Genomic DNA, 15594 nt, shown 5'->3' on the forward strand with positions numbered 1-15594 from the left:
ACTGTGGCGTCGACCAGCAGATCTATGCGAAGGAGAGGATAGCTGTCTTTGGGGCAAGCTCGGTTAAGGTCGGAGTAGTCGACACAGAGTCGCCATTTACCATTGTTTTTTACGAACCAGAACCACATTCGACAGCCATCTAGGGTAGTCCACATTAGTGATAAACTGTGCCTCAAGGAGTTTGTCTACTTCAGAAGCAATAAGATTATGGCGTTCCGGGTGAAAAATGTGTTGCTTCTGCCGGATAGGTCAGAAATGGGGCTCAACACTAAGACAGTGACTGATGAAGGAGGGATCAATACCCGGCATATCGGAGTGAGTCCAAGCAAACACGTCGTTGGGCTCAATCAGGAGGGCGGTGAGGTCGATCTTGGCATGGGGGGACTGTTGGCTGCCAATCTTGGCAGTTTTTGCCGGGTTGGTGGGGTCGATGGATATCTTGATAAGCTTTTCCACTGGTTCCCCCCTGACCAGCTCATCCTCGTCCCTTACATCAAGTCCTTCAATGATCATGGTCTCCTTAAGCTTAACTTCTTTAAGTAAGGCAACATAGCATTCTCTGGCTACAGTCTGCTCTCCCCTGACTGTGCCGACCCCCAGATTGGTAGGGAACTTGACGGCAAGATGGAAAGTGGAGGCGATGGCTTGGAAGGCGTTTAGGGCGGTGTGGCCAAGGATGATGTTGTAAGCAAAGGGGTAGTCGACAACGAGGAAGGTGAGTAGCTTTGTGGTCTGCCTGGGGTACTCGTCAATTGTGATAGGAAGATCGATGGAACCGATGGAGGTCACCCGGTCGCCAGTGAAACCGACCAAAGGGGTTTGTAAGGGAGAAAGACTTTTTTCCCCAATCTTGAGCTGGCGGAAGCAATTGAGGAAGATGATATCTGAAGAACTGCCGTTGTTGACGAGAACCCGTCTGATCTTGTAATTAGAGAGGAGGGCGGAAATGACGAGAGGGTTGTCATGAGGATAATGGATGCCTGTGCAGTCAGCGTCCGTAAAGGTGATAGGCTCGGTCCATTGCCTGGGGTGTTTGGAGGGTCGATCCAATGTGGCAACTTCTTTGTTTGAGCCTTGCCTTATTTTCCTGAGTTCTGCCCGCTGAGCCGAGTGGGATGGTCCTCCGCACGCAAGCCCACCGGAAATGACTCTAATTTCTCCAACAGGTGGGGTGGGATTACCTTGTGCCCGAGGTTGCTGTGGGGGGTAATCATGGCCTTGGTTAGGTTGGGTTGGCTGCCGGGGAGGGGTGCGTCAGTGGTTGTTTCTGATGGGCTCAGTCTTTTGCCTTTGCTGAGGACGGGTATCCATGAACCGGCTAAGTCGTCCCTGACGTATTAAGGTCTCGACCTGATCTTTGAGGTTAACACAACCATCGGTATTATGGTCGTGGTCTTGGTGAAAACGACAATATTTGGACTGGTCTTTCCAATTGGAGGGGGTTCGTGATGGTTAGGGCCATTTGAGGGGGTAATCCCGCTGGATCTGATTGAGGACTTGTTCCATGGGAGAATTAAGGGGTGTGTACCGCTCGAACCGACCGGGCGGTCGGGCTGGTGCTGACCGGTCGGCTCGGGGGGGTCGGTCGGTATAATGCGGTGTTTAGTTATTGTACTGGGTGTTTCTGACTTCTGAGTCTTTTCGCTTTTCTCGGGAGGTCGGGTTTTTTGTTGTAGGGTCTTGGCGAGCGGCTAGGGAATCTTCTACGTTCATGTATTTTTGGGCTTTGGAGAGTAGGGTTGCCATGGAGGTCGGGGGATTTTTTGAGAGGGAGAAAAGGAAATCAGATGACCGTAAGTCGGCCATGAAAGCTGTAAGGATGACCTTGTCATCGTTTTCCGCTACCTGCAAGGCTTCGGTATTGAAGCGGGTAACGAAACTACGCAGCAACTCCCCCTCAGTTTGACGGATATTGAGGAGTTGGGTTGCTGGACGTCGCTGGCGTTGGGCTCCTATGAAATGGTTGAGGAAGGAGTCACTGAGGTGCTGGAAAGTGGAGACGGAGTCTGCTGGGAGTTGACTAAACCAAAGTCGAGTCGACCCCTTGAGTGTGATGGGGAAAGCCCAACACATGATCTCGTCGGGAAATGCATGGAGGATCATGAGGGTTCTGTAGGTCTCCAAGTGATCGACTAGGTCTGTTGTACCGTCGAAAGAGTCGATGGCAGGCATTTTGAACTTAAGAGGGAGAGGTTTGTCTCTGATGGAGACAACAAATGGGGAGTTGGCTGTGGTAGATGGTTTATGTTGTATGTTCTGCATGACCCCTTGGAGTTGGAGCTTCATGGCTCAGAGTTCTGTGTCCCAGTGAGGAATGTTGTCACCACCGGAGGGCAGCGGGGGTTGGACGCTACTAGCCTCTCCCTCAGGGGTTGGTGCCAGGACCGATGGATGTGGGGGTCGGGGTGGTGGATTTATATCGAGGGAAGGAGGGTGCAAGCCTTCCAAGTTGGGCGGATTAGGCTGCAGGATAATAGTATGGCTCGGGGCTCGTTCTTGGTTGTGGAGAATATCTGGAGGTGGTAGAGGAGGCATATGAAGGTTTCTTTGGAGTAGAGCATTTATCAGGGCTTGGTTTTGCTCGGCCATGCGGTTAATGCTGTTGGTAAGCTTGACGAAATACTGTGGTGGGTTGTTTGGATTGGGAGGGTCGGCTTGGTGGTCGGCGGCGTTATAGTGAGAAGCCATGGATCTAGTCGTGACCATACACTTTGATGGGTAGCAAGAAAGGGTTGTTGGGACAGGGTTTCCGGCGACAGTGAGCACAATTGGCGCACGGAGCAAAGCTTTCCCACAGACGGTGCCAACTGATGATGCAGTTCGTGGTGGTAGAATGGGCCGGACTGATCCACGCTCCTCAAGCCTACGTTCGAATGACCAAGCCCACGGGAGAACCTGCACCAAAGTCCAATGGGGAACGGGGAGTCCCCCAGCGAACCCTCCGACGAGCAAGTTAGAGAGAGAGATGGAATATAGAGATGGATTAGAGATAGAAAAGCTTAACCTTCTACATGTCTTCGACGTCTGCTTATATCCTTTGGTAATCATTACGTTGTCTCTTCTGACCTGTCATCTTGGCCAAAAGTCTATGTTGTAGCTTACCTTGTTCAGGGTGGTGGCGTGCTGTTCCGACGGAGAGGGGTTATCACAATAAATGCTGTAAGGGGCCTCATTAATGGCGATGTGGTGTAGCAATAACTTTGCAGATTTTTGTCTGCTGATGTAGCTTGCCCTTCTGTTGCCATGTGTCTTGATGCCATTGGTTCTTATTGCCATGTGGGGGCTTCAGCAGTACTGGGCTTCGGTAATTGGATTATGTATTGGGCCCTAAGTGATGGGCTTGGGTTGTTCATAGTGGGCTGTAGCCTTTATGGCTCTTGCCATGTCAAATATAAAACTAAAAGTGATTCTAATTATTTCATTTTATTTATATTTTTATATTTATTTGGATAATAAAAATATGTAGAAATAGAACTACAAAAAATTTATTTAAGAGATTAAATATAAATATGTTGTGATTGGATCAAGAATAAAATATATAAATTAATTATGTAGAGTATTGATTTTTTTCTTTAATATTCTTTTTGAATTATTCACATATATTGTATATAGGTATATAAAATTTAAATTAAATTATATATATCATAATAATTATATTATAATTACATATATGAAAATTAAGTATTTCGCATATAGAGTCCATATAAAATTGGTTATTATAATTGAAAATGAATTTTTGTGTAGTTTTATATGTAAATGAAAAGTCATGTTAATGTGATTTTTTAGGAAAATGTAAAATTTTAAAATGTGCCACCTAAGTAAGGGAATCTGGACAATTGTAGAAAAATGCTCTTGTCCTTTATCTTCTTCCAAAGTGATAGAAGGACAAGACATAAATAAGGGCACTCAGTCCTTAAGTTCAAATCTCAATTTTATTTGTTCAAAAGTCCAAGCGTTTAAATATTTTGTCCAAAAGGACAAAGTCCTGTAAATGACCAAACTACCCAATTATATATATATACCATACGGTCTTAGTCTCAAACAATAATAACACACTCTCTCTCTATCATCGCCATCTCTCTCTCTCTAAACCTTCACCGGAACCCTAATCCTGAGCTCCTCTGCTGCCGTCGCTATTCATTAAGGCGGAGCCGGCTTTAATCGTCGCCGCCGCCACCATCATCCTTCGCCTAAAGCGGGTGTTTCAACCGATTCAACAGTAGCGCGAAGTATAACTAGTCAAAATGACATCATTGAAGTCCATTTCATCGGAGTTACAAATGAAACTCAAAGATGCTTCGATCTGCCTTGACTGAGGGAGATCGCGGTGGTCCATGGCAGTGACAACAAAGTTGAACCCTAGGCAATCAAGCTCATCTTCCTACAACTTCAGATTTGAGCAAATCTGACCATGGTCGCCGCCCGCCGCTATCGCTGGACTTCATGGTGGAACACGAGCGGTGGAGGGGTCAAAGATGGAAAGGTTGACATAGGAATAGGAGTAGGAGTAGGAATATGAGTAAGCAAAGTAGAAGAGATCGGCGAAGCCGGGGGCATTTAGAGCTTGAGAATGCAGTAAATGTCGAAGAGGTAGTCAAGGAAGCAGTCATCCTTGTGCCAGCATTCGGAGGTACCAACAGAGCGGGGGACGGCGGGGAGGAAGGGGAGGTTGGTGTTGATGGATTCAATCTTGTTGCAAGGGAAGGGATGAGTTGATTCCATAAGCTTTTGGAGGTGTTTATTGGTCGGGCTTAGTAATGATGGTGAATCTGAAGATAGCATCGTGTTATTGTTAATTGAATTGGTTTGGTGACTTGGGTAGGGTTGGGTTGAGTTGTATGTATGTATATCTGTGAGTGTGTGCATGTATGAGAGAAATTTGAAAAAAAAAAATGATGCTAATGATGATGATTGCAATAGAAACAAAAAAATTGACACAAATTTTCAACAGATAAAAAAACAAATTGAACTGATAGATAGAATTTAGGAAAAAAAATTGAACAGATAACTAGAATTTAGCACAAAAAAAAAAAAAGAATAGATAAATAGAATTTAGAAGAAAAATTAAATAGATAAGGGAAAAATTGAACAAATAGATAGAATTTAGAAGAAAAATTGAACAAATAGATATAAATTTGAACAGATAGACAAAAAAATTAAACAGATAGATATAATTTGAATAGATAGTTAATGAAAAGTCAAACAAATAAAAAAAATTCAAGGGGTAAAATTGAAAACAAAATGTCTTTTAGGACTTTTCACTATACTTTTCACAAAGTGTAGATTTCTTACCAATAAAAAATATTCACTGGATCTAATGCCTTAGAGCATCTCTAACGATTCACCTATTTTTTTCACCAAATTTGAGTAAAAAAAAGGCAAGTTTTTCAATCTGATACGAGCCGCTCCAACGGCGTGTATCAAAAGACATGGGACGACCGGTGGGAAGACTAGCCGATGGACCGACCGGTGGACCGGTAAGGCAACTGATTTTTTTTTGTTTTTCCCTTCTTTTCTGTTTCCCAATTCTTTTTCGATTTCTTTTTCCCTCCAACAAATAAATTCGATCCTCAACCATGAAACTTACAACATAAAACATAAAAAGCAATGAACTTGAATCAAGGTATGACAAAACTCAGATTAATCAACAAACCTTACCACTAATCATTCAATTGTACAAGCTCAGCCTGTAATTGCTCAATCTTGAACCCGATAGACCTCTGTATTGCACCCTTTTCCTTCTCTAGCAACTTTGCTAGCAACCCCTCATACATGTCCAGAACTTCTTTAACCGCGTCCCGAGCACACAAAGCTTCCTCATTGAAATACACAGTTTCTTTGGAATCCAAGGTCGTCTCTATCTCCTCCTTTGCCTTTGCAAACTTGAGGTTGATCTCATTGACCACTTTACTGATATCAACACAGTATTGCCTCGTAATCTAGAAAATCCCCAACTAGGTTGCAGAGTTTGAGCTTGTTAGGTGAAGAAAATGACGGATTTTCATGCGATTTTGAGATAAAACTCACATGCCCCACACTTGAGTTGAAAAGGTCCCCAAATTCTTATTAACCTAATTCTCTAAGCCCCTTCTCCACCACTTTACTCTCTCTCTCTCTCTCTCTCTCTCTCTCTCTCTCTCTCTGGGTTTTGGGATTATCATTGAAGTAGTACTAGAGGTTTCTCTAATTACAAGCCTTCCTGGATTCTACCTTCCTTTCAAAACACTATTTTGGGTATGCAATTCAATCCTATATACATTTATAACTACTCTACAATTTCTACATATCTATACATAGAGATTTGAATGTAGTAGAATTAATTATAGATTGCTTATGCATATATAATTAATATCAATGGTACACATCTTTTTTGTAGATTTTTTATGCATATATAATTAGAATTTCAATGGTACATATCTTTTTTATAGAAAATTCTACGTATGTAATATTACTGCATATATAATTAATCCATATTGAGTTCAAAACGCATCAATTTTGAATTATAATAGACTTTTTGTCTCCGAAAGAAATCTTCTCTTGCTTTTTTTGCAAAACCAAGCATTTACTGTAGGCTTAAATAATAATAATAATAATAATAATAATAATAATAATAATAATAATAATAATAATAATAATAAATATCTTTAATTTCTCAGAGATGAATAGGCTTAAATATCTATAATTTCGTTGCAATTCACTTCAATTTGGATGCTATTCACCTCGTTAGGGTTAGAAATTCTATTACTCTGAAGATTCTTATTGTTTACCTATTGAAAATGACATGTCCATTGTTTGTTAGATTAAATTACACTGTTAGTGTGCTTTTTACCTAGTGAGTAACAAAAATTGTTTAATAAATTTCTGGTTCTTAAATAAGGTGAATTGTGGTGAACAAAAAAATTGATTTTTTTCTTTAAGAAAAGCGGCTCTCAAGATATAGAAGTTAATGCAACTACAAAACCTTCTACTGATAATGTTGAAGCTTCAATTCCTGAACAACGTCCTTGTAAAGTGCCTAGAATAGAATCCAAAGAAGTTGATACATCTTCTTTGGTAAGGGATCCAGGTCTGCGACCACAAATTTGGGATTATTTGATATCTGAACGTGATGAGATTCGACGAGCTTACATCAAATTTGGACCATACCAACTAGACAACCATCCTTTTGAAGAGAAGAATGGGCGTCGTTTTCTAGCTTCTTGGTACAAGTTATTTCCAGATTGGCTAGAATATTCTTCAACCAAACATTGTGCTTTTTGTCTTCCTTGCAATCTTTTTACAAAACCAAATTGATGCACTACTTCTAGTGCTTCCATTTCTGATGGATTTTCTTCATGGAAGAAAGTCAATAGTGGGAAGAATTGTGCTTTCTTAACTCATAGGGGAAAAGGTCCTAATTCATCGCACATAATTGCTGTTAAATCTTGCCATGATTTAACAAATCAAGCGTAACACATTGAGAAAATAGTTGAGAAACAAACTTCTCAACAAGTAGCAAAAAATCATTTGCGGCTGAAGACTACAATAGATGCTGTCAAATGGCTTACATTTCAAGCTTGTGCATTTAAAGGTCGTGATGAAGGTCATGATTCTAATAATCGTGAGAATGTTATTGAATTGATAAAGCTCTCGGCATCTTATAATGCAGATGTGGAAGATGTGTTACACAAAGCTCCTCAAAATGCTTCATATTACTCGCATCGAATTCAAAAAGAGATTCTTAGTATTTTTTTTTTGACAAAATACAAAGATTCATTCGTGAGGAGATTGATGAAGCAAAATTTTGCGTTATAGTGGATGAGGCTCAAGATGAATCAAAGAGGGAGCAAATGAGCATTGTTCTAAGATTTTTTGATAAATATGGTTTTATAAAGGAGCATTTTTTTGATATTGTTCATGTATCGGATACAACATCAGCAACTTTGAAAGAAGAAATATGTATTGTCCTATATTGTCATAATCTCAGTGTACAAAATATTCGTGGCCAAGGGTATGATGATGCTAGTAATATGTGTGGAGAGTGGACTGGGTTGCAGGCCTTATTTCTTCATGACTGTCATTTTGCGTATTATGTTCATTGCTTTGCTCATCGACTCCAATTAGCATTGGTAGCGACAGCAAGAGAGGTTATACCCGTTGCCCAATTTTTTTCTTATCTAGCTCTCACAGTTAATCTATGTGGCTCTTCTTGTAAAAGGCATGATCAGTTGAAAGTTGCTCAAGCTGAAGAAATTGCAGCAAAACTTGCCATTGATGAAGTTGAAACTAGTAAAGGTAAAAATCAAGTTGGGACATTGAAATAGGTTGGAGATACTCGATGGGGTTCTCACTTGGGAGCTATTTCCAATTTGATAAATATGTTTGGTGAAACTTGTTCAGTCTTAAGTAATGTCAACAATGATGGAGCCACCTTTACTCAACGTGCAGATGCAGATGAAGTTTATGATAAGATTACATCTTTTGAGTTTGTGTTTATCTTACATCTTATGAGAGATATTCTGAGGACTACTGATGATCTTTGCCAAGCTTTGCAATGCAAATCTCAAGATATATTGAATGCAATGCATATAGTGTTAACTACAAAAGCACTTGTTGAAAAATATAGAGAAGATGGATGGATTTCTTTGTTGGAGAATGTTCAACTATTTTGTGGAAAATATGACATAGATATTCCTGATATGAGTGCTCGTTACACATCTGGTAGAGGTCGTGTTTGTCACCAAAGAGATCACGTTACTATTAAGCATCATTTTCGGGTTGATATTTTTACAATTATATGTGATTCTCAATTGCAAGAATTGAGCAATAGATTCAAAGAAGATGTGATGGAGTTGCTTATTCTTAGCTCTGCTTTAGATCCTAGGGATGATTACAGTTCGTTCAAAATTGAAGATGTATGAAAGCTTGCAAATCAATTTTATCCTAATGACTTTACAGAGCAAGAAAAAATTCATTTGAAATTCCAATTGCAAAATTACGAGATTGACATCCTTAAACATCCTGAGTTTCAGCAGTTGTTGACAATTTCTGAATTGTGCCAAATGTTGGCAACAACAAGGAAGTCAACAATTTATCCTCTTGTCGATAGATTAATTTGTCTTGTTCTAACTTTACCAATTTCTACGGCAACAACAGAACGTGCATTTTCAGCTATGAAAATTGTAAAGACTAGATTGCGCAACAGGATGGAGAATGATTTTCTTTCACGCCACTTGTTAACATATGTTGAGAAAGACATTGCTCGAGATTTTGATGAGATTCCATCATAGATACTTTTTATGTCATGAAAGAACGTCGAGCACAACTTTAGATGCCTAAGTAGATATGTAAAGTAAATAGTTGCTTTTTTGAAAATTATTATGGATTTACTAGAACATATCCAATTTTATTTTGATAATATTTTGTAATTATATACGATGAATGGAAACATATAATTATATATTTTTGTGATATTTGGGTAGAAAATGATATTGTATATCACATGCTCATGACAAATTTTTTCATTGCATATGCACACACCCTCCATATTAGAATCCTGCGTCCATCCCAGTATATATGTATCTATCTATTCTCTCTCTTCTTTCTAAAAACACACAAAAAATCTAACTTCTCTCTAAGATTTATCTCAAATCTTCAAGAGTTTGAGGGGGTTTCTTATACTAAATCGAAGATGGCGATGAGGGTTACGTTTATAATCGATTGGATCGTGTTTTTATGAGTTTGATTTCTAGGGTTTCCATCATCTTCATCTCCAAAGCTTGAGGTAGGGATAATCTTTGAGAGATATATACATTTTTGCAAGTTGATACATGTTTTGGGTATTTCATCATGCTTTGAGTTATGATTTTGGGTTGTGAACCCTATATGATGTTAGAAGTTGATTTCATCTATCTTTTCCTAAAACTTTTGAGAATATGAGTTATGTTCTAAAGTGTAGGTGTTGTTTTGGAAAAATCTTAAAAAAAAAAAAAAAAAAAATGGAACAAAACCTTGTTTTGATAGAATTTGGAAATTTTGGGAAAAAGTTGAGATATTGTGAAATTGATGCTTAATAAATTGCTATGTGAAGAAATGATGGAGAAATTTCTATGGTTGTATTACATGGGGAATTTCATTGAGGAAAAGAAAAAAAAATTGTCGACTTTGATGCTTATGACTGAGTTGTCTTGGAAAATCAATGTTTACAAAATGATGTCAAATATGTAGAGAATACATGAATGATGAAGTTGTCATATCATCCTTTAGAATTATATTATGATGATTAATGAATACAAATGTTAGAGGATTTGAGAATGATGTCAATATTGAGATTTGGTCTCCATTTACATTATGCTATGTAAGTTGATGAATCTACATTGGGTAAATTTTCGGGGCGTGGCAATTTTTGGTGTAACGATTTTGACACAAAACTAAGGCAGATTTCAAGTTCTAAGTTTTGATTTTGAAAATCCTAATTTTGATTTTGATAGCCCTAATTTTTGGAACCCTTTTTAAAACCCCATTTGATTTCAACATTAGATAATCATAATCAATATCTCTTTGCTATTTCATTTTTCATGGTATATACTCTCATATATATATATATATATACTAGTGGTAACCCAAACTATGGACGAGACTTTATAAATTAAAAAAAAAATAATTATAATTATTTGGAAGTAATTCAATATTTTGTCTTGTGGTTTACATGAAATTTATAAGTTAACTTTTATGTTTCATAACTTTTAAATTATTAGTTTAAAAAAATTAAAAAATATATATAAATCTATTTAGTGTAATTTTGATAATTTGTATTAAAAAAAAGTAAAACCTAATTAAATGAGATTAAATGAGTTATGACATATCTCTTCTTGTTATGAAAATATACAAATTTAAAAGTTATAATTAAGACAAATATATAATTTTATTATTAAATGTGAAGTGAAGTGATATTTAACAATAATTAATATGATGTTCCTATTATTAATCTAATAATTTAAGTTACATTTTTTTTATTTCAATTTTATAACTAAAAATACAATATGAATATAATACGCACACGGATTTCTAGTGTTTAAGAATAAGAAGGTTTCACAATATTTTCAACCTTTCATCATTTTCTTTTAATCTTTTTTTTATCTAATTTGATTTTAAATTTGAATAAAAAAATTGATTTGATATGAATTATTTTAACTTTTTGATTAAATTTTTGTCAATTTTTAAAAGAACTTTCATTCTTATCCCAATTTTTTTTTTCTTTTCATCAATTTTGATGAAAAAAACAATAATTTCCAACGCTTCATCTTTTTAAATTTTTTATCAAATTATAATTTGATAAAAAAATTATTAAGGGTTGAAGATTCCCTTAATTAGAATTATAGTGAAATAACATCTTGAAATATTGAAAGTTTGAGTATGTGGTTGATTGAAATGTATAATTTGATTAATTCTCTTTTTATATTTGTATAAAAATTGATACTTATGACTACATTATTATAAGTTGGATTAGGAAAAGTTTTTTAAGATGTCAAATAATTTTCATTTGTAAATATCCTACCTACTAAAAAAAGAAAAAAGAAAAGAAAAATATAAAAAAATATGCAACTTTTGGATATGTATTTATCAGTTTCATTTTGTGGACATAAACAACTAGTGTTTCAATTTAAAAAATTAAAAAGTAAAAAAAAAAATAGATTGGATTTTTTGGGGATAAAATAAGTCATTTAACTCCTCTATATACTATTTAAGATGGACTATTTTAATCACATAAAAAAATAAAAATTATATTTACAAATTATCCCTATATATTATGCTATTATATACAACTATAGCGGTAACAAATTAACTATAATATTTATGAAAAGTTATACTAAAATTTTATTTTCAATTAATTGAATTATAATTAACAAACTAACAAATAGCAGTAATAGTATAATGGGATAGAAACAAGATAAAAATAAAGAACACAATGATATTTAAAAGTTTTTAATTTACCTAGTTATAAAAAAAATCTAATGTTATAGTAAAATCTTGAAGATATTTCAATTGTAACCATCATCACCAATAATTCTTTTATACCATGCAAACATGTAAACAAATACATAAACCTTTCTAAAACCGAAACCAAAACCAACAGCAGATAAAGAGAATCACACATGAAAAAAAAAAAATTTTTTTTGAAGTGGTAGGATGTTACCTCCAACAACTTAGATCTTGCCCAACCCAATCCATTAGCTCCTTTGCCCGTGCTCACGAAATCTAGGAGTTGAGATGACTAATTAGATTATTCTTTAAATAAGACTAGAAAATGGATTAATTTATCCCATTAAGTAATTTAAAAATTTGATAGATATACATAAAAAAAAAAGATAATTATGTTACTAAATCATAATTCAAATTTAGATATTAATTGTCATATCTTTTTGACACCATATCTAAATTCTTATCTTCTTTATTTTTATGTGGTTTCTATTTATTTATTTTTTTCAATTTATTTAAGATGGAGTTGTTGGTTTCCATTTTTTTTAAAATTTTTTTAATTTATTTGTGGTTTCTATTTGTTTTTAATCATTATTATTATTTAGGTAAGTTATGATGTGAGTTAGATATATGATAGACATGTAAGTTTTATTGATTTAAATTATGATAATGGAAGATATTTTTAAATTAGATTTGTTTAAATAGATTTTACAGATTTTTAAAATTTAAAATTGGATATAGAGATGCAAAAGAAAGATTTTAACTGAATAAGTAAAAATCAAATTTATTAATTTTATTTGTTTGTATATCTAATTTTTAGTTTTTTTTTTTTTTTGTTATGTTATAATAGAATATATAAAATATAGATAGATACCCACAATTCTCATGAAAAATATAATCTAATTTTTTGGGAGAGAGAGAAGGAAAACAAGTTTTAATATTTTCTTTTCGAAATCGGTGAGAGAGATTAGGATAGAGAGATTATGAAATATTTTTGTTATCTTCTCATTTGAAATCTATAAATTAAGGAATAATTATTATTTCTAAAATAATTAAATAAATAAATCAGTCAATAGATTTTTTAATCTATTTTATAAATTAAAAAATTAATAATTTTAGAATGAGAGTTTAGAATTGTTAGGAAATTTCTCATTAGAAACTTTATTTTCTTTATATAATATATATACATGTAGTATTATATATGTGAGCACATGACTTGGTATCTAATAGTGTGGTGACTTTCTTTCTGTGACATGGCAAATTTTCCTATCGTAAAATAAAAAAATATTATTCAAGGGCGTGAGCAAGATTGAACCCAAGATCTTGAGTTTCATTAAAAATCATTTTACCATTTAAACGACATACATATTATGATATTAATCTTTTTATTATTTGTTTTTATACTTTCTTATTTGAATTGCACACACATTGCGTGTGCTATCCACTAATATAGATAGATGTTTGTGAATCACTTGACTGTATTATATACACCAGCGGCTGGATACAAGCGATGCATGTACAAATTCAAAAAAGGAATTGATTATTTTTTTATTAAAAAAATAACTATACATCACAAACTCATTAAAAAAAAAGAAAGATAGAGAACACTCACAATTTTGACATAAAGAAAGTAAAAAAATAATTCTTGAAAAAATAGTACTTTTTAAAAACTACAAACCTAAGATTCTTAGAATACTTACAGTCAAAGAAATTTGATATACACAAAGAAAAATAAATAATTACAAATTTTTGACATAAACGAAGTAGAATAATAATCAAATTTTGTCTCCAAGGAACTTGATAACATAATGAAACTTTTTATCTTCTTTTATTTTTTAATGAAGGAAATAAAAGCATAATTAACATTAGTACACACAAAATACAAAAATACAAACCCAAAACTCTTAGAACACCTACAATCAAAGAGATTTATATAAAAAATAAAATAACCAAATCCAAAACCAAAAAAACAAACCAAAAAAAGTGTTTCTTCTTTATTATTATTATTATTATTTTTATTTTCAATAAGAGCACTGGACACAGACACACACCAAAAAAAAGTTAGTTATGTAAACAAACAAATCAATTTTTAAAAAACAGAATTTATATTAAAAAAAAAAAAAACAAAATCTTAAAAAAGTGAAATAGGAAGAAAAAAAAAAACTAAATATGATTTTTAAAAAAAATTGAATATAAAAGTATAAAAATACACAAAATAGAAAAATACAAACTTGACTCTTATAACACAAAAAAAAAAAAAAAAATAGTGAAACCTATTAATATAAAAAATAAAATTAAAAAAAAAAAACCCAAAAAAATTGTTCCTTTAAAAGGAAAAAAAAATAAGAACATTGAATTCTTTCATTAAAAAAAAAGACACATCCAAAAAATTAAGAAAATAAATAAACAAATTTTTTAAAAAATAATAAACCCAAGACTCTTATAACGCTACCGTTAAAAAGATTTGATATACACAAAGAAAAATAATAATGAATCTTAATATTAAAAAAATGCCAAAAAAAAAAAAACTTATTTAAAAAAAACAAAAAAAAAACAAAAAACAAATTTTAAGAACACTAAATTACTTCTTATACTGTACTCTTTTTTTTTCCCAAAAATCTGATAACATAATAGAACTTTTTAAGCAGCAGATCTGTACTTTGGATAGACACTCCATCAACTTGCAACGTAACCATAAGAACAATGTTCTTGAATGCTCTTTCTCAAAAAAAAAAAAAAAAAAAAAAAAAAAAAAAAAAAAAAAAAGTAGTTTTTGAATAGAGAGAAGTGATACAAATGCAAGACTCTTAGAACACTTACAATCAAAGAGATTCATATAATAAAAAAAAAAGACACAAAAAAAGTTAAGTAAAACAAACAACAGCTTAAAAAAGTGAAACCTGGACGAAAAAAAAACTGAATATAAAATTTTTCAAAAAAAGTGAATATAATTCCCTTCTCAGTTGTTGATGTTGTTCTCAATTGGAGGCAAATCAAATGCTGCTATTGAGTTTATATCTTGGCTGGTTGCATAAGTTGGTCTGTTAGTTTTGCTGCACTTTGCTGCTCTGCTTTGGTGCTGTTGGGTGATGATCTGTTGATTTTGTTGGGTTCAAGCTATCTGCTAGTCTGATCTGTTGGGTGCTTCCAGTTGCTATGCTGCCTTTTGATCTGTTGCTTTGCTGTCTTAGTTGGGTATAACCATTGCTGCTTTCTGCTGCTTTGCTTGGGTTATCTGGGTGCCTGCTAGTCTGTTATGCTGCTACTGGTTTTCTTCTGGTTTAGCTTCAGTGTGTCTGCTTCAGATGCTACTGGTTGAGTTCAAATTGAGTTTATTGGCTGCTTCAATGGTCTGGCTTGTGATGGTTTTTGCTGAATTTCGTTGGTTGGTTTGTTTATCATTGGCATGGAAGCAGAGTTCTGTTTGGTTTTATATTCTTTTTGTCTCTGTTTTGTGCTATGGTTTTGTTGCCTTAGCTTTGTTTTGTTAGTCTCTCACCAACTAGGAGGTTGGAGCTTGATTTAGCTCTAAACTCCTCTTTATTGGTGTTTCTTCTCATATCTTGTATGTGTTCTATCAAAAAAGTTTTCTTTTGCTGATAAAAAAAAAATAAAAAAATACAAAAGCATAATAAT

General features: G+C 33.9%; 1 protein-coding gene across 1 annotated transcript; it reads left to right on the top strand.

Moving 5' to 3' along the window:
- The first annotated feature begins 207 nt into the window (after window positions 1–207).
- On the top strand, window positions 208–9269 carry LOC114283501 (uncharacterized). The gene is made up of 9 exons (XM_082908460.1): window positions 208–514; window positions 2745–2818; window positions 3227–3304; window positions 6919–7202; window positions 7308–7390; window positions 7571–7661; window positions 7751–8274; window positions 8380–8874; window positions 8938–9269. Exons 1-9 carry the CDS (start codon window positions 208–210, stop codon window positions 9267–9269), a joined length of 2268 nt encoding a protein of 755 aa, XP_082764586.1.
- Window positions 9270–15594: the final 6325 nt, after the last annotated feature.

Source organism: Camellia sinensis, chromosome 15, assembly GCF_055761805.1.
Source record: "Camellia sinensis isolate YWXY chromosome 15, ASM5576180v1, whole genome shotgun sequence".
In the NCBI taxonomy this organism is placed as follows: Eukaryota; Viridiplantae; Streptophyta; class Magnoliopsida; order Ericales; family Theaceae; genus Camellia; species Camellia sinensis.